The following is a 25,676-nucleotide window of genomic DNA, read 5'->3' as shown; positions in this document are numbered from 1 at the left end:
ACGTGACTCTGGTCGCATCGAGTTGACATGTGGGGACGGGGCAGACCATTGCCTGGACGTTCAAGAGCCAAAAGACAGCTCTGGTAGATGTGGTTAAGAAATGTTTTTACTCTACTTTTCCTAGCCAACTGGTCCGACGACTGCCTGGCCTGACGGCATTGGCATGAGGAAAAGGTGGCACACTCTTTTTATCCCCCGTGTTTATTTTTTATCTTTTACGCCATTATTCGAATCCCGCGAGTCTAGCAAATAATCTTGTTGATTTTTTTTTTTTGCTGCCACCCACTCGGTAAACGTCATGATTTACCAATGTGATTTGTCACTACAGAGAGTGTTCGAGTACATCATTCCTCGTCTTCACATGTAGAGGCAAGCCCATTTCCGGAGGGACTATGAGCGCAGTCCGCTGGCTTCATACCTTGTGGGGTTGATGCAAGCTATCATTGATACCTTTCGATGGCGAGTCGCTGGTTCCATGTTGTCTTCTAAGCTGCTATATTAAAAACATTGAACAGATCCCAGCACCACGGAACCCATCCTGGACAGAATTTGAGCCCTGACGTACCTTTCCAATGTCAGCAACTGTAGCATGAGAAGAGCCAAAAATCTTGGAGCACCAGCCGCTGCCCAACTACCAGACAGGGACGTTGGATGACAATGTTACTCTCTTGCTCTGTTCTTGCTTACCTACCTAGGTACTTAGGTAGGCATGTTTCACTCTCGTCTGCGTTATAAGCAAGACATTTACCTCGCTGCCGTTCCCTCGGGTACCCTGTGCCTACCAGCCCGTGCAACATTGTTGTTGTTGTTCTATCCCAGTTGCTCTATCTCAATGGTCAATACCATGTCCAACCCCATGACGGCTTCACGTGTTGATTGTGTTTCTTGCTGGTCCAAGTAACTTCAATGTAGCAATCACTGATTTGTCAAAATTCCCTGACATCAATACGGCGAAGTTTGATATTCGCGGACTTGTCTGTCATTTTTTACCCCCAGTATCCAGAAAGCACATTATTTAAAGCCGGAATTTAGAGAGTGAATGTCTGAGCTTGATGTAGACATGTAGGGGGAGGAACCGACAGTAACAAAAAGAGTCTTTCATTGGTCAATATCCAATAATTATCTCTCTTTCTTGCACAGTGTTCTCTTCAGACCGTTCTGGGCCGCAAGTCTCTCTCTTCGAGTATGACCGCCGTGACAATGGCCCCTGGGCTGACATTCCCCATTGGTTTCAATTTTGTCAATGGACCATTTCTGCTGGTGAATAGGATCGATCATTCAATGAGTTCAAAAGCTGTCAAATGAACAAAACACGCCGGTCTATGAATTGCATCCGACAAGTTTTGCCACTCATAGTTGCTTTGCCGGTCAGGCTGCGAATAGACGCTGGATGCAAATCGTCAAGTACTCCCTGGCACGGCAACAGATTTGCGCCACAGCGCCAAACACCCATCATCTTCTTCCTCATCGTCACCGGCTGGAATGGCCGTCATCAAATAATGCCAGGAAATACCAGTGGAACTGGGCTCCAGATGTCCGTTACCCCTGAGGCGCAAGCGCCAAGACTGCAGGGATCCATTGAAGGCCAGCTTACTAGCCAACATTGAACGTTAGAGGCGCAGGGACCACCCAGGTCCTGCCCTCGGGATCCCTCCGGATTGACATAGCCTTGCATGTCTGTCACTCCAGTTTCTTGTTTCGCATTTTCCCCTCGTGCGCGTGCCTTCTCTTTTGCATCCCACGGCATACGCTACCTTGGTCACTTGCAGGCATATACCGCGACGGTCATTCCTTTGCATAAATTATTTCGTACATACATTCATTGATTGTCTTTCGTTTCCATACAGAACCCCTATCAAGCCCAGCTATCTTCCCGCCCGAGCATCGCACGACGACCATATCGTTCAGCCAACCCCCAAAATTCCTTCCAAAGACAATCCAAGCTCGAGCCTTTCTTTTTTACCCCCCTGGAAAAGCATACATGACGACTTCTTAAAACCATCCGCCGTCGACGCTGTCGATCCGCATTCGCATTCCCTAGTTGGCTCGGCCAACGCCGGCTTTTTCCCACTCACCGACTCACCCCGATCAAAACACCGCCAGCATGAGATTCTCTCCATCGCTAGCGAATATCATGGCGGCCATGGTGGCTCTCCCATCACTGGCCGCGGGCGAAAAGATGCTCGTATCAAATTCACTCAACACCTGCCAAACCAACTCCAAGTTCGAGGCCAGCCTTTTCAACGTCGTATACACACCGTCCAACAACTCTGCAACTATCGACGTAGTCGCCACGTCCTCCGTACAGGGAAAAGTCTCATTCCACGTGGTCGTTCTAGTCTATGGTCTCAAAATCGTCGAAACCGACTTCAATCCATGCGGGAAGAAGGGATTGGAGGGTATCTGCCCCATGGTGGCTGGCAAGACCAAGTTTACCTGGACCATTCCTGTTCCTGCTGAAAGCACCAAGGACGTCCCCAGCATTGCCTTTGGCATCCCCGACTTGGACGCTATGGTGCGCGTAAAGATGAATCTGATTGACACCAAGGATCAAATCGCCTGTGTCGAGGCTAGGATTTCCAACGGGAAAACCGTCGACCTCAAGGGCGTCAAGTGGGCGACGGCCATCATCGCCGGCTTGGCCCTCTTGTCGTCTGCAGCAGTGAGCGGACTGGGCCATCTAAATACTGCTGCTCATGTTGCTGCTAATTCGCTCTCCTTGTTTGGGTACTTCCAGGCTCAGGCCATTGTTGGACTGACTGGCCTCCGCCTCCCCCCGATTGTGCAAGCCTGGACCCAAAACTTTCAGTGGTCCATGGGAATCATCCACCTTAACTGGATGCAGAAGATATTTACTTGGTACCAACGTGCCACCGGTGGGACGCCGTCAAGCCTGTTTTCTACTCTAAAGACCATCTCCGTTCAGGTTGAGAAACGTGGTCTCGACGTAGCCGAAGCCGCCGAGTCACTCGCTAAACGTGGTCTCTCCATGCTTCCCGAAAGTGTGTCCAGTACAGCGGCGCTCATCTTGAAGCGTGCAGGAAACATCACCAATGATTCAGGATCCTACCTGGTCTTTGGCATCCAACGTGTGGCATTCCGAGCCAAAATTGAGTCGACTAACCTCTTCCTCACGGGTCTAGTCTGGTTCTCCTTGTTCGTCATCGTCACCGCCATCGGTGTTGTCGCATTCAAGGGAATTCTCGAATTATGTGCATCAAAGGGCCTCGTATCAAAGGACAAGTTTCTGGAATTTCGAAACGGCTGGCGTATTATTCTCAAGGGCATCATGTTCCGCCTGTGCCTTATTAGCTTTCCGCAGATTGCCATTCTTTGCCTATGGGAACTGACACAAATCGATTCGCCAGCATTGGCAATCTTGGCCGTGGTATTCTTCGCCGCTGTTTCCATCATTCTCGGTTGGGGTTCTAGTAAGGTCATCCGAATTGCGCGTCGATCAATTGCCATGCATAGAAACCCGGCCTATATCCTCTTCTCCGATCCGCAAGCCTTGAACAAGTGGGGATTTCTGTATATCCAATTCCGTGCGTCGGCCTATTACTTTGTTGTGCCGGTCCTCGGTTACATCTTAATCAAGGCCATGTTTGTCGCCTTTGCGCAAAAGGCTGGCCTTGCACAAGCAATCGGCTTTCTCATCCTTGAATTAGCTGCTCTTATTGCATGTTCTGTCCTGCGTCCCTGGATGGACAAGTCGACTAATTCATTTAATATCGGCATTTATGCGGTGAATTTTGTAAATGCAATTTGCTTGCTGGTCTTCTCCGACGTTTTCGGTGCACCGGGTATTGTTATTGGCGCTGTGGGCGTTGTATTTTTCGTTCTTAATGCTGCATTTTCGTTGATTCTGCTACTCATGGTCATTATTTCCACAAGTTTTACCTTCTTCCGGAAAAATCCAGACGCGCGCTATCAGTACATGGCTGATGATCGTGCTTCGTTTATGCGATCACAGACTCATCTGACAACCACCACCGAGTTGGACGCCTTGGCTGCCACGGCCCGTGGTGACAAAGGAGGATACAAGTCGCAGCTGGACTTGGAAGATGACGGGCATCTCCATCCGATGCATGGCGGCAACCGATCTGCTAGCCCGTCTTCACCGGTAAACCCGTCTATGCCGCTGTTCCCGTCTAGCAGGGAGCAGAGTCCATTCCGAACCCCCTCTCCTACTCCCAGCGTGGGATCGTATGGAGGCGCACCGCCGTCTTACCGGCAGGTGAACAATTCAAGGTGAGTTTCCACCGGACCTGGTTGAAACTATACCCGCTAACGCCAGAATCAGTCCATGGAAACGTGGGGCAGGATATGAGTAATATTAAAGTCTATCAAGCATTCTTTGGCAGTGGAGGTGCGAGATGGCAAAGCATATGTATAGTAAAGGGTTAACATGCACAAATGGGCTTCGTTGAGGTTAACATGATGAGAATTGAGATCATAATGCCTACTTCAAATGACGATGCCTTGGCATTTTCTAAACAACAGCAATGAGTATACCATCATACCATCAAACACCATGACCTCGCTCTCCCAAAACTCTAGCTGCAAAGTTTGGTTGTCAACCGCCTCAGCAGGTAGACAAGACTTGACAATGCCAGCAAACACGTCTCCGGCCGCTGATTTAAGCATAGATATGCCTTTGTGGGATAGGAGTTGTGTTTGAACACCTTGCACCGCCGCAGGCTTGGGCCGTTGCTTCCGGTCCAACCCCAATACGATGTTAATCGGCTTCAACACTGCAAGCTCGTACAGCACAGCTCCCAAACTGCAGACACTGTACAATTTTCGGAACCCATTTCGCCCTTCTCGCGGCACATTAAACTGCGTCTTGGCATGGCGGTACAGGTCGAACCACGGATTCTCCGACGGTCTCTCGCTTGTCTCGTCCAGGTCAGCTGGCCGGGAGTATTCGAAGCCGCACAATGCTGGTGAGATAAGTCCATCCTCACTATCACTAAACACGATATTCTCACTTCGAAGTCCCTTGTGAAGCCACTGAGTTGAATGGAGATGTCATATGGAATCTGCAAGGTGGCGCGCCATCTGGACCCTGGTGGTCAAAGACGGTTTCATCATTGTACCAGAGCATCGGAAGGGCACATTGGCAATTCAAGGGTTTCCCGGCCTCGATTGAAAGGTTTACAGCCTTGAATACTGTCATGAGCATTGCTCGTTGGTCATATGTTGCTTGAGTGGTCTGACAGACCACTGCGATTGACGGCTTTGAAGCCGCAGATTCTTGAAGTGACTGGAAGAGATGAAACAAATCATCTATTCGATTATTTACTTGAAGAACTTGCATGAAAGCTGCTTCCTGCATTCTGCAATGCTTTTCCAACTGGTATGAGCTCAAGAACTGCGCATACCCTCATTGAAAGTCGACACAGTCTTTCGGCAACTCTTCAAACTTGGTCTTGTCGAATGCCGCCCAACGCAATCGTTTTGGGGCATTTTCTGGTCTTGTCGAATAGCTTCAATGCCTCTTTTTCGAGGCCACATAAGCTCGCGGAAGCTTCGGTGACGAACTAGCTGATCTGTCGTCTGCTCCGTCCTCGTCGCCAGACTGGTCAGCGGACTCGAGCTGCAGGTTGTACTTGTGCTTCAACTTGGATGTATCCAACAGCCGTATCCGCATTTCGCGAAGTGCATCCTGTATAGTATGTCTTCTTAATCGAAGAGTGTGATGAAGCGATTCCTCGCTCTCTGATACCTTGACGAACAGCCCAACCAAGAAGCTTGTCCTTTTCCATCTGCAGTAAGCGAAGAGCATCGTGAACAGTGAAGTGAACAGAACAGCAAAGCCCAGGGCTTCACTAACATATAAACCACGCTCATTACCTGAGATAGAACCACCTCTAGACAGTTATTAAGACCATTGCTACCAGTTTCATTGGAACCCTAGCTCTTTAGTGCTCGAGCATTAGCGTGACTCGCCCAGAAACCAAGAACATCCCGATCAGCTTACCCTGTACCTCGGCGTGAGCAGATGTCACACTTGGGCGGCCGATGTCTACGTCACGTATTTTTTTAAACATCGCGTGGCGCTGTAATTAACTGGTTCTTTGGTATCGGATCTATTAGTCCAGGCACTGGCACGAATCGCTTTGGAAATAGCGGTGGAGGATGGCGTGATCCAGTAGCAGATACTGAGTCAATACCACTTGTCTAAATGTGTTATCAACTCTCCATAGGACCAGCCCCCAAACTTTAGGTTGTTGACTTTCTGGTTCGTCTCTTCATTTTGGCTGGCGATTTCTCCTGGTCTGCCGCTTCTTGCTCCAAGTCATTGGGATGGGACTGGGAACCAAGTTCCTCCATAACTACTGCTCCATGTGCTAAGGCTTGTAGTGCTAAGGAAATTAAGAACTTAAAATAAATTGTTAAATATAATTTATATCTGATCGCGCTCGCTCGCTCCCTACTTGCTACCGCTCGACCTAGACCTCACTCCACTCCACTCATTGTTCTATCCCCCTTCCCGGCCACTTCTTTAGATGAGAGCGTTTTGATCATTGCTTGTTCCTGATTGCGGGTAGCCCCTGAAGTACCTACAAGCACACACACACACACACATATATATATATACATATATTCAGTAGCATAGGCAGAAATAATGCTCCTCCTCTTCATAGATACATGCAGTCACTTTGGCGCGTTTGCCATCACTAGCCCATGAGGTCGTCGAGACATCGCGGAGCCCTCTCTAAACTAGGAAGGGTGAGTATAGAAACGAACTGGGCAGAGTATGGGCCCCACTAGGTCAGCCAGATCATCCCGATCGTCGAGCTCGAGCGCTGCGGTGCTCAGGCCGTTCCAGTGGTGCTTGCCGATGCCTGATGGCCGAACAAGGCTCTACCTCCCACGATCTATGGGCTCACTTGCGACATTGTAAAGGCTGTCAAACATTAGTCACGGCTCTGGTAGCTTCGGCTTTCACAAACCACATGCTTGATATCCTCGCGGTGGTCGGGGGTAGCAGCGTCGCCCGAGCATGGCAGGCCTGCAGGTGCTGGCCTCGCAGCCACCCTTCCCTCCTCGTCCTCACCAGCCTTTTGGCTTTCAAAGCCAACCTTCTGCTGCCGGCGGCCACTTCGAAGGTCGCTCAGGTTTTCGAGATATCCATCTGGCAGCCCAGTCACGTATCCGCCCGTAAATACGCCTATTTCCATATCTTTGATTGGAGTCTCACCCTGAGCGGCTTCAATGCACGCCGCCTTCAATCCGTTCTCGCCGTCGACGTCTAGGAAGACGACTTCGTCAGCGCCTAGGTAATCGGCGATTTCTCGCTGCGTCCTGTTGTAGGCAATTAGAGCTTCGAACGTCAGCGTCACAACCTTGACTCCAGTCTGCGGGCTTGTACAGTGAACGGAAATACCTACCAGAACGGTCCGCGAGGTCTATACCATACTGCACATACACTCAGTACTCTCAACGACGTATGCCAAAAAGCGATGGATGACTCACGATGTGCGGATGTGTGCAGGGTGGGGAGCATGAGACAAAGACGACGCGAAGCGCGCCCGCTTCCCTGGCCAATTGGACCTGAATTATTAGCGGGAAAGCTTGGAAACTAAAAGCAAAGCTGCCAATGCAGACTTACAATCTGTCGCGACGTTGCTAACACGGTCATTAGCCCAGACTCCGAAGAGAGCTTTGAAGATTACTCACTGCCTCGGACGATGCTGTCGTCGACGATGACCAGGTTCTTGCCTTGGAATTCTGACTCGACGAAAGAGAATTTACGGCGGACACTCTTTAGGCGTGAAGCCTGATCAGGCAGGATAAAGGTGCGATGGACGTAGCGGTTCTTGACGAGGGCCGTCACGTACGGCTTCCCTAATTTCTGAGCTAAAGCAGCTGCCGCGACGTTGCTCGTCTATTGGCACAAGGTCAGCATCGTCAAACCTGGAGTCTACCCTAGAAACGTTATAATTCACCTCTGGAACTGGAATAACTGCGAATAGTCAGTGGTTAGAAAGATGAATTATGTTATCGATGTTTGACTTACTCGCGTCAATCTCCTCGACACCCTTTTCTCCAAGGACGCCTTTGATCTTCTCGGCCAACTTCTCTCCCATCTTTTGCCGACTGCGGTATACGGATATACCATCAATCCAACTCTCTAGTCGGGCAACGTATATGTATTCAAACGTGTCAGGAGTATAACCTCTCTGCGTAGCAACCTGGCGAAAGATAGGAGTGCCGCCTTTTGGACAGAAGACGGCCTGGCCTGGCAATATATCCACAATATCACGAAAGCCAAGTTGCTGTAGTACAACTGACTCTGACGCCATGAAGTAATCATATACGCCTGCTATGGTAGCTGAGGGTCGTGACCCAATGCAAAGGGGGCGGATGCCATCAGCGTCCCTATATTTTGATCTTCATCAGATATTGGCACTACAGTAGGAGATCCGCATGTGACTTGCCTGAAGGCCAGAATCCCGAAGCCCGCGATCATCCCCGTGCATGCAAAAGCCCCGTGACATCTGGAATACACATCGCCCAATGCGTTAAAGATATCGTCGACTTTGGCGCGAGTCCTTCCGAGCTTGTGAAGGCCGTGTGCGAAAACATTAAGCCTTTGACAGATGAGATACTGCGCGATGATGCCGAATGAGCCGGAAGCGAGATGCAATCACTTACAGAAGCTCCGAGTCGGAATCGGAGTTGATATGCCGGTGAGCTTCCTCATCGAGGTATCTGCGGAGCTCCTCGGTATTAATGACGTTCCCATTCACGGTCAGTGAGATTCCGAATGGGGCATTAACGTATAATGGCTGGGCTTCCGACCTAGAGTCAAGGATCAGATAATCAGAGATAAGAAACATTTTCCATCACCATTCCGTATACGTACGCAGACGCGGTACCCATGGTCGGATAGCGGACATGACCAATCCCTAGAGAACGGTTATCTTCCGTACAGACGTTGAGATCGCTGTCACGCACCCATATAGCCCGGAAGCTGTTGCAGCCGCCTGCCGTCTGAAAAGACTTCGCTGGCCAACCCCAGTCCCTTGCACTGGAAGACTCTGCTGCCCTGGCAAACTGCAATTCCCGCAGCATCTTGTCCTCGCTGATGACACCATCAGCATTTTCCCACAGTGACAGTTGTCGCTCGATCATTTCTTGACGGCTTATGGACTTACATGCTGGAGAGAATAAAGAGACTCATGCAGATCAACCGCGGCGCTGGTAGCGTCGGGGTCGCCAAGCTGTTAAAGCAGTCAGCGTGTCTCTTGCTGCCCCTCAGTAGGACAGTTTCTAGGAGCGAGGAAGAAGGCGTACCAATATGGCTGAGACACCGCACATTGCGTCGCTTGATGACTTTGTCTATCCTTTCTCACACTTAGATGTTCGGTATCTATCATACAAATAATGCTTTGGATGCTGAAGAATTGACACAATCGTCGAATCAGGGAATTTTTTTTCTGTGGTACAATAGACCCACTACTTACATAAAATGACCATATCAGCAGTCGCGATTCGCTCCGCTTTTAGTCACGTGCCCCTATGCACTGATTTCTGTTTCATCACCCTCTCTATCTTTCTTCCCTCTTTTCACTGGCATCATGGCCGGGCCCCTAGACTCGAACCCTCGACGAAGTGTCACTACTGTTCAAGAGCAGCGCTGGCCTCACGCTTACGCTGATCAATCTCAAAATTGACTGCGAGACGACCCAAACACCGCCGTGAACTGACGATGATCAACACGAGGGTGTCGAAACGAGTGCGCCGCACGCTTCCTGGAACGGGCTCGATTTAGAAAGTCGAGCCCGATGGCGAGGCGCGCAGGAAGACAGACCAGCAAAATGGAAACAATTCCCTTGATGCAGTCCTCGACAGTGCTGGTCAGTTTACGATGATATCGCCCTTATGATGCCGACCTGGCTGACCATCCTTAGATGGGTTGTCGAAATGTACCGCTTGGCGTACTATCCATGCGAAGTATGCTGCAATACGCGAAGCATTCCCAAACGTCGACGAGCCGCCATCCGACAACTCAATTTTACCATTTTTGAATATGAAGATTCGATGCGATAATCCGCTGGAAGAGAATAAACGGGTGCCTCCGCTTCGCCTTTACCTCTCCCATGGCTCCATTGCCAACCTCGAACGAGTAAATGGCGGTGTTCTTTAGGCATATTTTTGGCTTCCAACAGGAGCCTGTACGCTACCTGCTGTCAGAACCGGCTCTCGACTCTCTTCTCATTTTGGCCCCATGCTGACCTTTAACACAATCTGAGAACAGCTCGAATGTAAGTGAGGCAACAGTCAGCGCCAGACCGGCGACACTTGGGAAGTCTGCCATTTTGGACAGATTTGAGATTTTAATGTCACTTATTTTCGAATCACGGACGGTCAGAACAAGGAATAGGTGTGTGGAATAGTCTATGCCTCCTGTGGTTGGGAACATCAGCCTGCATGAGGGTGGGTTTTGCGGCTGACCATGGACGATGTGCTTGTTTCTGCGCACAAGCTATCTTCGCCAGCCTTATTCCCGCCCTCATTTCACACTCTCCTACATTTCTTGAGACCCAGTACATAAGGCACCATGCCTCTTGATTATTTGAGAAGTTGCTGGCTGACGGTACTTACACCTTAGTCCAACACGGGTTGCTCCGGCTTGGCCTTTGGTGTTTGGTTTGTCTAGTGAAACAAAAATCCGCCATCCAATTTTAAACGCCGTTCTGAGCATGGAAAATGAAGAGGACAAGAAATGGGTCATCGGCATCGACTTGGGCACTGCCAATATAAGTGTGGCAGTCTACCGCGAAGCCACAAGGCAAATCGAAACGATTCTCTTGGACGATGGGTACTGTCTTCCCGCGTATATTGGCTTCAATGAATCTGAACCCTTCATCGGCAGCGAAGCGCTTTGAAGAGTGTCTGCTCATTTGGAAAGCATGACATGCAATATGAAATCATTTTTGGGGGTCGCGATATGTCCGTTATCCGATTCATCGGACTCACGCCGAGAACCTATTCTTTCGGCACCAGTGGACGGACCAACCTCAAAATCTCATTGCTAGGGTCGAGCACAAAGGAGAAATGGCGGATTTAAAAACTGTATCTCTATTTGCTATGCTTCTTTCTCGGCTGAAGACGAAGGCGAGGGCTCACTTAAACGGCACGCTTGGGAGGCACCGTTAGTGCCGTAACCAGTATACCCGCCTGCTTCAATACGGAACAGCGAAATGAGGCAATAGACGCCGTCAAGATTACGGAAATATCCGTTCTTGAACTTTTAGCAGATCCTTACGGGCTTCTGATTGCAGCCAACATGGAAATACAAGCTCGCCTTAACACGGAGTACACCCCAATACTCGGATCAGCTATCACAATTACGACAATGCCGCAGTTCGAGGCTTGGCCGTCCAGGCCGCCATGCTGACCGGGATAACAGACGCCCATGTTACGCTACACAATTACCTTTTGCTGACGGTGTACCCCGTTTCTATTATCGTAGAAACATTAGGGGGGATGGTGTCCTTCCTGATATCCAAAAATACTGTCCCGACAATAAAAAAGAACAGCTACCTCTGGAACGTACCAAGGTGAAGATCCGCGGCCTAAATAGAGTAGACTTCTGGGGACCATCGAAATTAGTGCCCTACTGCCGAAAAACATGGATCTGGACTTCGCACTAGAGGTCATTCTCGACGTTGACGCGAGGCACAAATCGGAAGTGCCCGTGCAAGTAAAAAACACAGACAAGACGATCCGCCAGAGTCTACGAGACGCGGGTGGTCTGTCGCAAGAGTGAAAAGGACTAGTTATTAATCATGCAGCCGGACGGAGATTACAACTTGTCACAGTACTACGACCAATGTTACAATGCGACAGACAAGTTGTCCCTACTCAGAGGCTTCTTTGGCCGTCTTGTGAGCGCAGTTCAGTACTTGCATGATTTCAAAAAGCGGCACCGCGACATCAAGCCGCAGTATATCAGTGTCAAGAACGATCAGGGTCTTCGTGGCTTTCGGAATCGCCCATAGCTGGGAAAATCTGGCTAGAGCGACCACTACGGCTGACTCGGGCAGGACGATGATCCATGCCGCCCCCGAGGTGGTCTGCTTGGAAAGGAGAAACACGGCCGCGGACATATGGTCGTTCGGGGGCGTATTTCGGGAAATGGCCACGGCTCTAAAAGGCAAGACTGTTCAGGATAGGCGAAACTACTTTCGCGAACAAAGCGACAGCTCATCAGTTCATGAGAATGCCGAAAGCATCGGCGTCTGGGCGGACAGCTTGAGAGGAAGGTATTGGCCAAGCGACCACATTGCGCCGAGCTGGGCACTGTCTTTGCTACAGCAAGACTAGCATAAGCGGCCCATAGCTGCAAAATCGTATGAAGGTGTGACTAATCTGCCAAAAGTGGAGGACCTCCTACAGATGGAGATCGTATTGCGGCATATATGTCGGTGTTCTATTACAGAAGGCATTCTCAAGGAGTCTCAGGAGCACGGCATACCATCTTGCGGACCCTGCTGCGATGGCATCGAGTCAACTGAAGGGGAGAATGATGGCAACTTGTGGGAGGATTAAACGAATACAGCAGGTTGGTTCACATTCACTTCTCGGGAAGCTCAGCAGGCACAGCGCAGTAAATGGTGACGGCTGACAAGCCCATCTTGGTTTGCTATTGCAAAGGTTTACAACGACTTTTCAATCTCCATCACCTCCCGAATACCCTCCTCGATGGCCTTTAGTCTGGCCTCATTCAATCGCTTCAGCGGCCGCCGGGGGTACCCTCCATAGCCGAAATGCATCTGAATAGCCTGCTTCGTTCCGGCAATAGCAGCCTTGGTCAGAGGCCAATCACCGCGGCTCAGAATCCTTTGCAGTGCCTGGGCTTCGTCCTTCTTTCCCTCTGCATACAAGTTCCACACACGGGCGCAGACCTTGGGCATGACATTGGCGCCCCCGGCAATGATGCCGCTGCCACCGCTGGCCAGAGTCTGAAGGGTGAAGTCGCACATGCCGCCGAACGCCATGTATCCTGAGCCCTCCTGGAAGGGGGTCTTGGCGTTGGTGCCGAGAGCCACGCGGGTCAACTTGCCAGTGTTGCCGCAAGTGAACTTTGTGCCGACAATATTGGGATGCTGTCCCAACTCTATGAGGACGTCGCTGTCCAGGTCAATTCCGGACACGGCGCCGGGGTAGTTGTAGATGATGACGGGGAGAGGACTGGCGTCGGCCACAGCAGTGAAATAGTTGACGATGGACTCCTCGTCAGTCTGGGCGCGGTAATAAGACGGGGGCAGCAGGAGCGTGTAATCGGCGCCAGCTTCCGCAGCCAGCTTGCTCAATTCGACTGTCCCTCTCACACTACCTTCGGTGGCACCCAGAATGATGGGCGTCGAGGTAAAGCCAGCCTCGTCGAGGGCCTCGCGGGTGGCCTTTGTGACGGCCAGCTTCTCTTCTCTGGTGCAGTGGACAGCTTCGCCGTTTGAGCCCATGGTGATGAGGCCAACCAGGCCGTCGCGGATAAGGCGCTGGGCGTGCTTCTTGATGGTCGGGATGTCGAGATCTTCGGTTTCAGGGTCGAAAAAGGTCATGGTCGGGGCGTATATGCCCACGGGTAAAGAGCGTCTTGCCGGCATCTCGAGTATATTCTACGTGCCTGATAAAAAGCTCAAATATTCTATAGAATACAGGACTAGGCGCCAGGTTATATTGGAAAAAAATAAAGCACAAAATCAAACAGTTGGCGGTGGGAAGGACGTAGGAGCCGCGTCGGTTTATAACTTGATCACCCGACGGAACATTGTCACAAATAGCTGTGGGGGGGCATTGAGGGGTCCATTATTCCGTGTAAGCGACCGAGTCGACCCAAGACGTACATACCCGTTGGCAACTAAGTGGGCTAGCCACTTAGTTGGCTATAAAATTCCGGGACAGCCACAAAACACCGGGATAGTCCCCACCTAGACCTTTACATGTAAATTGCTTATATAGGTATAAAAGCATGATTTTTTTTATGTTATATAGCTTTATAAAGGTAAATATATTTAATTTTAGCTATTAAAAGGCCTTTAAGTGTATATACATTTAATAAAAATATAAAAAATAACGGATTTAAGCTCTTTTAAGCTATAAAGAGATTAGTTAGATTAAGCTTAGCTATAAAAGCTACTTATAAGTGTTACGAACGTCACTACACGAGACGCGGGAAGCTGGGCCGCACTAGTAAGGGTAGGTACAGCCACTAACTAATAAGGACATTAGGTCACGTGATAGCTTATTAGATTTTATAAATAATCTAACGAGACGGGATTATTAGGATTATTAGGCGATTTAAATAATCTAGAACTATAATAAAGAGATAAACGAGTACTTAAGGAGAGAGTATTCCTATAGTTAAGTAGTTTAAATCTTTATTAATTAATCTAAGTAATAGTTTTATTATTAAGAGTTATACTCTTAATAGCCTTATTATAATATTACTTAAAAAGCTACTTTATAGCATTTAACTTAACTTACTTTCTAAGAAATAAACCTATTATACCTTAGAATTTAAGTTACTATTATATTTTAATTAATTCTATTTAATAAGTTACCTTAAAACTTTAAGTAGTAATAACTTCTAAGATATTTACTTTAAGCGGAAAGACTATTAACCCTAGAGAGATAATAAAGTACCTTTATAATAAGATTATTAAGCTTAAGAAGTAGAATTAATAGCTTTTTAACTGATAGAATAATCTCTACGAAAAACTTAAGGTATAAGAAGAGAAACTTATAATAGTTTAAAATCTTATACTTATATTCTCTATTAATAATAATAATATACTAAAATTCCTTAAGCCTAAATTATATAATAGTTATAAGGGTAATATAAGGAACTTTCTTATATAAGCTTAAGCTTACCTATAAGTTAACGAAAAAATCTATATAACACCTAAGTTATAGATTCTTTATATTAGTAACCTTTTAATTAAAAAAGTAATAGAATAGTAGGAGCTAACCCTTCGCGTATATCTTAAGTATAGCGCTAAAGCTAAAGTGGAAGTTATTTATATCTTCTTTAATTATAAAACCTTTAAAGAATAACTTCTTACTATATTTAAAAACCCTAATAAGTATAAAGAAGCTATATAATAGCTTACTTAACTTAAGTAAATTGAATTTATAGCTTACTATGCTAGAGAATTTAAACGTATTATAGTAAAACTTAACTAAAATACTAAACCTAAAATAAAAGTCTTTTATTAAGAACTTAAAGAAGAAGTAAAGAATAACATCTATTAAGAAGATTATTTTAAGTTATTTAATAACTTTATTAAAATAGTTATTAAGGTAAATAACTATTTATACGAGTAATATTACAAAAAAGGTTACAAGAAATTCGAATTATATACTAGGTTTAATAAACCTAATAGTAGCAAGCCACGCCGAATATTAACAGTATATAGGTACCACGCTAGACCCAGAGCTCTTACGAATATAGTAAATACAAGTGTATTATGTATTGTATTTTGTATTGTATTGTATTTTCGTGTATTGTATTTAAATACATTACATTACATTAGTAAAATACCTATAAATATATCTTAAGGAAAAAAGACCCTTATTTTTTTAACTTAAAATTATAAGGCTAATTATAAGGGTTATAAGGAAAAATTTTATATCATTTAAAAGAGCTAAATCAGCTCTTTAAAATGCCCCACTTTTTACTATTATAAGTTACTACATTAAGAAGTTATAAGCAATTGAAAATTCGCCCCACTTTACTTACTTTTTATTTTAAGACATAACTTTAAAGCTTAATATCTCGCTTAATATCCACATTTTAAGGTTAATTTTTAAAGATTCAAAATCACGTGATTTTTAGCTTTATTTTAATATATAATATGCTTATATAAGCATTTATTTATAATATTAAATATTTTATAGCCTTATAATACATTTATAGGTATTCTAATCTTGTAATATATTGTAATATATTACATTACAATACAATACAATACAGTATAGTAAAAAATACAAAAAATACAATACATTTAGAGGTCTAGCTAGACCTATGGAACTTAACGCCGTAAATAAGGAAAAGGGAAAGACTTATTATAATTATAGTAAGACTAAATACTTTACGAATAAATGTAGAGCCTTAAAGAAGCTATAAAAGCTAATTCCTAAAGGTAAAAAGCTCTATACTATAAACTAAAAAGACTTACTCACGCGAAATCTTAGTATAGTAAGTAATAAAGGAAACTACACGTTAATAAATAATACTAGTTTAAATAAAGATTAGGAATTTAAAACCTAATTAATACCTAATAACTTTTAGGAATACTAAACACCCTTACTAAAAAGCGAACCTTTACTAGAACTAATCTAGAAAGAAAAAAGTTATTTAATTAAGAAAAACAAACCTAAAATCGAATATAAACTCCTTAATTAAACCTTTTATTATAATAATAATTACTATACGTACCTTAATAGTAAGTAAGGTAGTAAATAGTTTCTACGAGAATAAAAGAGAAGGAGAATAACCCTTATAATATGATTAAAATTATAATAAACTAATTTAAAGATATTAAACGAAAAGTTATACTATACTAAGAATAACGCATATATTACCTTAGCTATAACCTTATAATATAAGAAGAAAGGGAACTATATAACTATAAGTAACTCGCTTAGCCTAAGTTTAATTAATATAAATAGTAAATTAAGCGATTATTAAGAAAGCTCTAATAATATATTAAAGGATAATCGCTAATAATAGCGCCTAAAATAACGCGCTAAAGAATAATATAAGAATAGAATTAATAAATTAAGAAATAATAGCTATTATTATAATTAAAACTAATTCCTTAACGGAGATCTAATAGGTCTTTATATACTATAAATATTAGTAATATAGTATACCTTATAATTAATATAATTATAATAAGACGAAAGATTTAGGTAATAATTAATAGTAGAGTATAAGAAAATTTTATCTTACTAAATCTCATTAATAAATTATAATTACCTTAAACACCTAAAGATAAGCTCTATTAACTTATAATTATAAAAGGAACTATAGTAAAGTATAACTAAGAAGTAATTAATATAAAAGTAACGTAACTTCTCGTTAATATATAAGGTATAAAACACTAGGTTACATTAAATATTATAGTAATCTTAAAATATAATATTATACTAAGAATACCCTAGTTATAAGTAAGTAATTTACAAGTTAATTAGAGAACCAGCTAACTTTAATAGAATTTACTAGAATACGATTATAAAGCTAAGAGTAGCTTATAAAGGGCACCTTATTTAAACTATAATAGGCCTTTAGGAATATATATAATTGCTAGAGAGCTAAAAGCTAAAATAATAAAGATTTTTAAGGAATACTTAAAGTATAATAAGCTGTTTAGTAAAGAGCTAAAAATAGGACTATTAGAGTATTTACGCTAGGACTATAAGATTAAACTTTAGCCTAGTATTAAATTAACGTTTAATAAAATTTATTCTTAGAACCCTAAGTAAGATAAAGCACTTAAGGAGTATTTAAAGGATATACTATAAAAGAGATATATAAGACTATTAAAGTCCCTAGTAAGATACTTAATTCTATAAGTATTAAAGAAGAACGGGAAATTATAATTATATATTAATTACTAACACTTAAATAAGATTATAATTAAGAATTAATACCTATTACTACTTATAATAGAAATTAAAGATAAAGTTAAAAAAGCTAAATAGTTTACTATACTTAACTTAAAAGAAGCCTATAACCTTATACGAATAAAAGAAAGCTATAAGTAAATAATAGTATTTTAAACTAGTAGAGAATACTATAAATATCTAGTAATACCTTTTAGGCTTACTAATATACTAGTAACCTTTTAAAGAATAATTAATATAATCTTACGAAAACAACTAGAAGTATTTATAGTTATATACCTTAATAATATTCTTATTTACTTAAATACCTTTAAGAAACACAAATAATATATATATAAGGTACTATAAACTTTATAGAATAATAAACTCTTAATTAAAGTCTTAAAATACTATTTCTACTAGAATACTATACACTTTTTAAGATATATACTTATACACGAAGAAATATAAATAAGCTTAAATAAGATTAAAACTATTAAGAAATAGCTTATATTAAAGAATCTAAAAGAAGTTAAAGAATTTATAATATTTATAAACTTTTACTATAAGTTCTTAAGCGAATATAAAGATATTTTATGATCTCTTATAAACCTAATAAAGAAAAAAGTTAGCTTTTAATAGAATAAACTAAAAGCTATAGTATTCTAAAAGATAAAAGATTTAGTTACGTTAAAACCTATATTAAAAGTATTTAATTAAAATAAACCTTATAAGCTTAAAATAAACGCCTTAAATTTTATACTAAGTAAATAGCTTAAATAATAAGATAATTAAGGAAGATTACACCTAGTTATATTCTTCTTAAAGAAACTCTACGAACCTAAACTTAATTATAGAATTTATAATAAAGAACTTATAGCTATTATTAAGTGCTTTAAAGAATAAAGATACTATCTTATAGGAGTAAAGCATTAAATTAAGGTTTATATTAACTATAAGAATCTTATATTATTCTTAACTATAAAGAATTTAAATAAATGATAGATTAAATAATATAAAACCCTTATAAATTATAACTTTAAGATTATATATTATAAAGAATTTAAAAACGAAAGAGTAAACGCGCTTAGTTAAAGAGAGAACTTAAAATCGAATAAGTAAGTGAGTAATACACTCTTACTACGTGCTACTAAGAATAAGAATCTTATATTAGGTACCCGAGAAATTAATATAATATAATAAGTTAAGCTAAATAAAATATAAATGCATTAAATCGTATTATATATTAATAATAATAGCTATTTAAATAATTAAGAAATGAAAACGCATTTATTTAAGAAAGGTAAGACCTTCTTATATAATAAATAATAGTATATTTCTAGTATACTTTAAGAATAGCTTATTAAGGAAATATATAAGTACCTATTACACGAATATTAGGGTATAGGGAAAACAATTAATAGGCTAAGAAGATTATATAACTTTTTAAAAAGCAGAAAAATAATATAAGAAGTTATTAAGAAATATAATACGTGTAATAAAGTAAAATTAACGTAACACGTACTATACGGAGAATTACAACCAGAGCATTAAAAGTAGTGTAGTTTTGTAGTTTTTAGTGAAATTTAGTGTAGTGTAGTGTAGTGTAGTTTTACTACACTACATTACATTTTAAAAATTAGTGTAATATGTAGTATTAATAAATTTATAAGCTATTATTAGCTAATATAATTAGTAAGCTAAAATAGGGCTAAATTTACTTACTAATATTAGTACTAGTAAGCAGGGATTAGCTAGCTTAGATAAGCTAAAAACAGGGATTAAAGACGTAATAAAAATATAAAAATAAGAGAAAGTATAAGAGAAATTTAAGGGATTTATATTAGGTAAGTAAGTATTATTTTATATTATAATTATAATTAAAATTTACTTAATTTAATAAAGGAAAAAAATCCTATTATTTATATATAAATATTTTATAAAAAAAGAGATTTAACTTATTACCCTATAACTTAAATATAAAAATATTAAATATAAAGCTTATAAGTAATATATTAAGGTAATAAGTAATATTCTTAATTAAATATATTAGCTTTAGCCTTATAAGTAATATAATTATTATTATAAATATAAGAGATTATATTCTTTTAGTTATATTATATATATAAATTTATATAAAATATAAATTTAAATAACTCTTTATATAATTAACTTCAAATATTACTTTTTAGACTTTTATAACGCTAAAATTTCACTCTTTTATATAAAATAAAAAATAATAATAAAAAAACCCTTTTAATATTAAATTAAGTATTAGAATTATAAATATTTTCCTTCTCTTCTTCTTCTTCCATATCCTCACTGATATCTATATAATTAGACTTAGAAATATCCTTATTTTTATTAGAATTAGTTAAAACTTTATTCTAATCTTCTTCTTCTTCCTCTTCCTCTTCCTCTTCTTTTTCTTCTGAATTTCCACTAGAATATAAAAATAAATTATAATATCTCTTATTTTCTACCCTTTTATTCTTATTTTTAACCCAGTTTTTTAATAATAAAATAATTCGAATATTTTCATGTAATAAAGTAGTTCTTCGCTTAGTAATAATATTAGTTCTCTAGTTAAAATTCCCTTTTATAGCTCCCAAAGTAGCTAGAATAGCTAAATATTTTCGAGCTATTATAGAAAGAATTGGGAAAGATTCAGTGGAATTAGCCCACCAAATAAATATATCTTGCTATTAAAAGTTAGCTTATAATTATAAATGTATAAATAATATTATAAAGATAAAAAATACCGTATCTTCTTTAAAATCAAGCTTTAAATAACTAGAAATCTCATTTTTTCTAGTTTTTTTAATAGCTTTAGTTTTTTTGCTTTAAAAATAAGTTATTAAATAAGCTAGGTTAAAGCTTAGTATTATTATAAGAAGTTAAATTAGCTGGTTATTGTAAATTAACTTTAATTCGAGTATTATTTATATTTTTAGTCGATTTTTTAGAATTAGAAGAAATTTCTTCTAATTCTATATAAGAAATTGCTTTATTTTTAGGGTCTTTTATATATTCTTAATAAGTTCTATTATATAATTAATTAATAGTTATTAAGGGATTTAAAATATATATATAATAAATTATAACTTACTCTTTATATTCGGCTTTTAAGTCTTTTAATAGTTGATTAATAGTATTAGAATTAATACTTAATTGATTTTTAATTGATTATAAATTAAGCCTAGGGTCTAATATAGCAGTAAATAAATAAGGCTTCTAAAAATTATAATTACTATTAATATTCTTAGGAAAATAGTAATTTAATTTATATAAGCCTTTTTCTAAAGCTAAAATAAAGACCTTAGCTAATAGATTATAAGTATTTAACTATAAAATAGTTAGTAATTTAAAATAAAATTATAAATATTATAAATATTATAAAACTTACATTTTTAAGCCAACTTTTTTAATCTTTTAATATATCTTAAAGTAAAGTATAAATTCTTATTAGAAAAAAACATACTAAACTTATAGTATTATAAGATTAGCTTTATAATTGTGTTGTAGGCTAATTAAAAATCTCTAAAATACTTGTTAAAGTATTTAAATCAGCCCATTCTTGCGTAGTTAAGCTAGTATCTTTAAAAGCTGCTAAATTCGTTTTTTTTTGTAATATTTTAATAGGTTCTGCTAATAAAATAGCTGTGTAAAGCATTTTATAGGTTGAATTCCATCTTATTGCGTTTGCTAATATAAGTAAAGTTAGTTATTATAACTTATTAATATTAATAATAATATTTATAAGCTTTTAAAGCTTTAAATAATATTTATAATATAGAATTAATAACTTACCTAATGGTATTTTTGTAAGATTACTATTTCTAGTAATAAATCCTTTATCTTTAGCTTCTTTTAAAGCTTTTAACTATTATAAATAAAGTTGTTGGTTATTTTTAATAAGAATAGCTATTCTTTTAACTTTTCCAATAATTCCTATTTTATAATTAGCTTAAATTATATAAAATAACTTAAAATAAGTATTATAAATTATAATAAATACCTGGAATTAAATTATTAAATTTTATTCTTTTTTCAGCAGATAAATCGTTGAATTCTTCGGTAGAATAATGTAAAAATTCGCTATTTATATAATCTTCGATATTTTCGGTATTTATTATTTCGTTAATAAATATAGATATTATATCTTTAGCCACTATATTTAAAATATAGGCTGTACAACGAATATTTAAAGGCTTTTTATGCCTTTTAGAATATAAGTTTAAAAAAGAAGATAAAAAGGTGTTATTATTAGAGCTATTATCTCTAGTAAAGCTATAATAATTAAAAAGTTAGTAAATTAATATTATTTTATATATAATTATTAATTATAAACTACTAACCTTGTAATTTTTTTAGGGTTTATATTATATTCAGTTAATAATTCATTAAAAATTAAATTAATTAAATGGCCGGTATAGCTAGTAGGTAAATATTCAAATCCTAATATATAATTAGCTTTTAAATTATAATAATAATAATAATAATAATATAAATATAAATATAAATATACTTACCAATTAAATAATATTCTAAGTCAAATTAGGGGTTTAACCAATTAGCTATAACCCTTAAATATGATTTAGAATTAATTGAAGTTTAAATATTAAGTTAAATAGATATAAAACCCATTTTATTAACTTGATTTTGAATTTTATTTATTATATTCTTTTTCATATTGGAATGTAATATTTTCATGTGAGATGTAAGGCCTCTATAATGAAAAAAGCTTATATCATGGCTAAAATAACTTAGTATTAGTATAATATATAACTTATATATAAATAATATAATAATATAATATAAACTTACTTGTAATAATAACTTAAAAGCTTTTTAAAGCTTTCACTAGTTATAGTAGCAAAAGATAGGTTATTTTAAAGCATAAATTTAAGAGCTAATATAAGAGTAGTATCCTTAGAAAATCCATTACTATTACTAGTAATAGTATTATTTCTAGGTCTTTTATTGCTTCTTAAAAAGCTAGAAAAGCTAGATTCAGTTGAAAAGTCGGATATTAAAGGTGACTCTGTAATAGCAGGTACTATTTATAAGTAAATTAGTAAATTATAAATTTATAATATTATAAATATATAAATTAATAATATAATAGGATATAAAATAATAATATAATAAGATATAAAATAATAAAAGAAGTAACTTATTAGTTATTTTATCGTTTTCTTCGGCTTTTAATACTGCAATAGTAGGATGTTTTTTCCTATAATATGCTAAACTATTAGAGAACTAAAAACGGCTAGCTAGGCAGGTAAAAGTAAAGTTACAGCTTAGTTAGCTGTAAAAAAAGGTGATTTCTCGTGGTTTTTCTAAATTAACTGCTAAAACCTCATAAGAAAAAAGGTTATGTTAAATAATATATGATTTTATGCGAAATTGATAGCTTTTATCATTCATATAGTCTTTTTTAGTTGAAGTTTGCTGAGAAAAGCTTGAATTATTCGTAATAATAAGAGGTGTAATTCCAAGAGGATTTTAATCCATTATAAAGGTAGGTTTTAAATAATAAAAAGTTTTATAAGATAGCCTAAATTTAAGGCTATCTAATAATAAAAAAAGTTTAGATAAAAGTTAAGTATTTATAGAGTTATAAGGGTAAGAAGATTAATGTAGAAAAGAAAGGTTCTAAACTTTAAAGTGGGAGAACACAGTTAATATATAGAATAAATTTATAATATAAACGGTTTTAAAAACCTTAAAATTTAGGCATTTTTTTAATGCCTAACTTACCCCTTAAACATGCATATTCGTGCGGAAAACAATAGAATAGTTTTACGAGAAAATGTAACTATAATAAAATAGTTGAAAAAGCCGGTGTGCTTATAATGCATTAAAGGCGTTATATTGTGTGATAATATGCTGTTTTATCACTTAAAACATGCATATACAGCTTACAGGAAATCTTTGTATCTTAAAACTTTAACCGAATATAACTCCTAGAATACTAGACTTATAATTATGCAACTAGTATTAAATTAAAGGGCTTTTTAAGGGCTATTAATTAGTTATAAGCTTATAAATTTTAGTTAAGTATTCGTAGAGATATTAGGAAATAGAAATTGTGGCGTTTTTTATTAAAGTAGGGTAAAACGCTATAGCGTTTTACCCTAGTTAACTTGCCCCATTAAATACCGCGGCTATTATCTTTATAATTAATAGGTGAAATTAAGTGGGGTTAATATTTTTAAATAGCTAAGATTATAAGCTTTAAAATAATACTACTCTTGTTTTTAAACTCCTTTTTTTCATAAAGTTATAATAGTTTTAATATATAGAATAAAAAAAACTTAAGAATAAAGTTTTTAATATTTATATTAATCTTTATATATATAGAATTAATTATATTAAATATATATTTAAGCTTATAAAATACTTTATAATATATAAATTAATAATATATATAATTTTACTTTAATATAAATAATATATATTAATTAAATTAAAAAACATATATAATTATATATAAAATAATTTATATAAATTTTATTAAATATATATTAGATAAAGTTATACGTTTTATATTAATAAGCTATTAGGATAACTTATATAAAATATAAAAATACTTATTACTTATTTTTATAGATTTATTTTAATTAAATAAAATATAAATAAAAACTAAAAATATTTTAAAATATTATTTACATATAATTAAGGTAAAAAAAATATATATTTTAAATTTTTATATTAATTACATATATTATATATATATAAATAACATTTAAAAAGCATTTATTTCTTATTAAATACTTAAAATAAATCAAGTTAATATCTTTATTTTTAGAATTCTTTAAACTTTAATATCTTACTTATTAATTAACTTATAAAGGATATTTTTATAGCATTATAATGAGCTAAAATTATAGTATTTTTTGGTTATTTTTATAAGCTTATAAGTCTACTTTTAAAGCCCTTATAATTACATATTACACTACAAATGTAGTTGTAGTGTAGTTAAACTACACTAAAACTACAAAAACTACACTACACTAAAAACTACACTAAAAAACTACATGTAGTGTAGTTTTTTTGTTAATGCTCTGATTACAACTAATATTACCACCTAAAAGAGTATAATAAACTATTATAATAGACTTTATCGTTAAACTATTAAAGTTAAAAGAACCTATAATAAGAGTAGCTTATAATAATATTCTAGTTATTATAAATAAACTCATAAAATACGCCTACTATATTCTATATAAGAAATTAAATAATACTAAGAACTTAGCGTATATATTCTTTAAAATAGTTATTACATAGTACCAGAGCATTAACAAAAAAACTACACTACATGTAGTTTTTTAGTGTAGTTTTTAGTGTAGTGTAGTTTTTGTAGTTTTAGTGTAGTTTAACTACACTACAACTACATTTGTAGTGTAATGTGTAATTATAGAGAGACATTTTTAATAATAAATATAACGTTAATTATAAGACTTATAAGGTTATAATTATTATACCCCAATAGAGCTAATTTAGCTCTTTATAATGCACTAATTTTTATACGTATAGCTTATAAATTAAGCGAGTTATAATAGGTTAAATCTTAGCTAAAAATTAAGATCCACTTTTTTAAAATAAGAGACTAAAAGCTCAATATCTCGCTTAATATCCATAATTTAAGGTTAATTTTTAAAGATTTAAAATCACGTGATTTTTAGCTTTATTTTCATATATAATATGCTTATATAAGCTTTTTTTTAGTAAAACTTTTTTATAATAAAATTTACAAATAAAAAAGTTAAGTAAGAAGTATAAAATCTATTATAATATAAGAAATAATATATATAAAAAGAAAGTATAAAATATTATTTTATATGAAACATTTTAAGGTATTTAAATATATTATTTATAACTTTAATATATTTCTTATAACTTTAATATTTAATATTTTATATTTAAGTTATAGGGTAATATTATAAATATTATTATTTTATAAGATATTTATATATAAATAATAGAAATTTTTAAATTTATTATATTAAATATATTTTACTTATAATAATAATATAAAATAA

At 36.9% G+C, this 25,676-nt stretch overlaps 7 protein-coding genes across 8 annotated transcripts; 3 read left to right on the top strand and 4 right to left on the bottom strand.

Annotated features, from left to right (window-relative positions):
• Positions 1-1,697: 1,697 nt before the first annotated feature.
• On the top strand, positions 1,698-6,017 carry FLC3_1 (putative flavin carrier protein 3). The gene is made up of 2 exons (XM_007810263.2): positions 1,698-4,251; positions 4,304-6,017. The coding sequence occupies exons 1-2, from the start codon at positions 2,105-2,107 to the stop codon at positions 4,332-4,334; spliced, it is 2,178 nt and encodes a 725-aa protein (XP_007808454.1). The 5' UTR covers positions 1,698-2,104; the 3' UTR covers positions 4,335-6,017.
• J3458_001379 (uncharacterized protein) lies at positions 4,468-5,107 on the bottom strand (the record flags this gene model as incomplete). The annotated part of the gene is given in 2 exon segments (XM_066116697.1): positions 4,468-4,972; positions 4,992-5,107. The coding sequence occupies 2 exon segments, from the start codon at positions 5,105-5,107 to the stop codon at positions 4,468-4,470; spliced, it is 621 nt and encodes a 206-aa protein (XP_065978583.1).
• J3458_001378 (uncharacterized protein) lies at positions 5,278-5,891 on the bottom strand. The gene has a single exon (XM_066116696.1). It carries the CDS (start codon positions 5,786-5,788, stop codon positions 5,492-5,494), a length of 297 nt encoding a protein of 98 aa, XP_065978582.1. The 5' UTR covers positions 5,789-5,891; the 3' UTR covers positions 5,278-5,491.
• Positions 6,018-6,584: 567 nt separating the features above from the next.
• On the bottom strand, positions 6,585-9,438 carry J3458_001377 (uncharacterized protein). 2 transcript variants are annotated; one of them, XM_066116694.1, is made up of 14 exons: positions 9,307-9,438; positions 9,168-9,233; positions 8,968-9,094; positions 8,876-8,918; positions 8,665-8,811; positions 8,448-8,600; positions 8,027-8,388; positions 7,956-7,972; positions 7,687-7,894; positions 7,619-7,635; positions 7,483-7,560; positions 7,398-7,425; positions 6,967-7,311; positions 6,585-6,913 (listed from the first exon to the last, which is right to left on the bottom strand). In XM_066116694.1, exons 1-13 carry the CDS (start codon positions 9,328-9,330, stop codon positions 7,283-7,285), a joined length of 1,299 nt encoding a protein of 432 aa, XP_065978580.1. In that variant the 5' UTR covers positions 9,331-9,438; the 3' UTR covers positions 6,585-6,913; positions 6,967-7,282. The 2 variants fall into 2 exon arrangements, with proteins under 2 accessions (XP_065978580.1, XP_065978581.1); XM_066116695.1 differs by having other exon boundaries at positions 6,585-7,330.
• A 159-nt stretch (positions 9,439-9,597) lies between these two features.
• On the top strand, positions 9,598-10,901 carry J3458_001376 (uncharacterized protein; the record flags this gene model as incomplete). The annotated part of the gene is made up of 2 exons (XM_066116693.1): positions 9,598-10,277; positions 10,625-10,901. Exon 2 carries the CDS (start codon positions 10,716-10,718, stop codon positions 10,899-10,901), a length of 186 nt encoding a protein of 61 aa, XP_065978579.1. The 5' UTR covers positions 9,598-10,277; positions 10,625-10,715.
• A 1,024-nt stretch (positions 10,902-11,925) lies between these two features.
• On the top strand, positions 11,926-12,342 carry J3458_001375 (uncharacterized protein; the record flags this gene model as incomplete). The annotated part of the gene is made up of 1 exon (XM_066116692.1): positions 11,926-12,342. The coding sequence occupies one exon, from the start codon at positions 11,926-11,928 to the stop codon at positions 12,340-12,342; it is 417 nt and encodes a 138-aa protein (XP_065978578.1).
• A 332-nt stretch (positions 12,343-12,674) lies between these two features.
• LGA1_1 (L-threo-3-deoxy-hexylosonate aldolase) lies at positions 12,675-13,580 on the bottom strand (the record flags this gene model as incomplete). The annotated part of the gene is made up of 1 exon (XM_007810265.2): positions 12,675-13,580. One exon carries the CDS (start codon positions 13,578-13,580, stop codon positions 12,675-12,677), a length of 906 nt encoding a protein of 301 aa, XP_007808456.2.
• Between the last annotated feature and the right edge of the window lie 12,096 nt (positions 13,581-25,676).

This window comes from Metarhizium acridum (assembly GCF_019434415.1).
Source record: "Metarhizium acridum strain ARSEF 324 chromosome Unknown scaffold_1, whole genome shotgun sequence".
NCBI lineage: Eukaryota > Fungi > Ascomycota > Sordariomycetes > Hypocreales > Clavicipitaceae > Metarhizium > Metarhizium acridum.
Note: the sequence above shows the minus strand (reverse complement) of the source record. Positions and strands in the feature narration are given on the sequence as shown.

Coding starts and splice junctions, on each gene's coding strand:
- FLC3_1 (XM_007810263.2), top strand. CDS start 2,105: ATGAGATTCTCTCCATCGCTAGCGAATATCATGGCGGCCATGGTGGCT. Junction 4,252..4,303: donor CGGCAGGTGAACAATTCAAG/GTGAGTTTCCAC, acceptor CGCCAGAATCAG/TCCATGGAAACGTGGGGCAG.
- J3458_001377 (XM_066116695.1), bottom strand. CDS start 9,330: ATGTGCGGTGTCTCAGCCATATTG. Junction 8,812..8,875: donor ACCATGGGTACCGCGTCTGC/GTACGTATACGG, acceptor CCTTGACTCTAG/GTCGGAAGCCCAGCCATTAT. Junction 8,601..8,664: donor GATTCCGACTCGGAGCTTCT/GTAAGTGATTGC, acceptor CATCTGTCAAAG/GCTTAATGTTTTCGCACACG.
- J3458_001378 (XM_066116696.1), bottom strand. CDS start 5,788: ATGCTCTTCGCTTACTGCAGATGGAAAAGGACAAGCTTCTTGGTTGGG.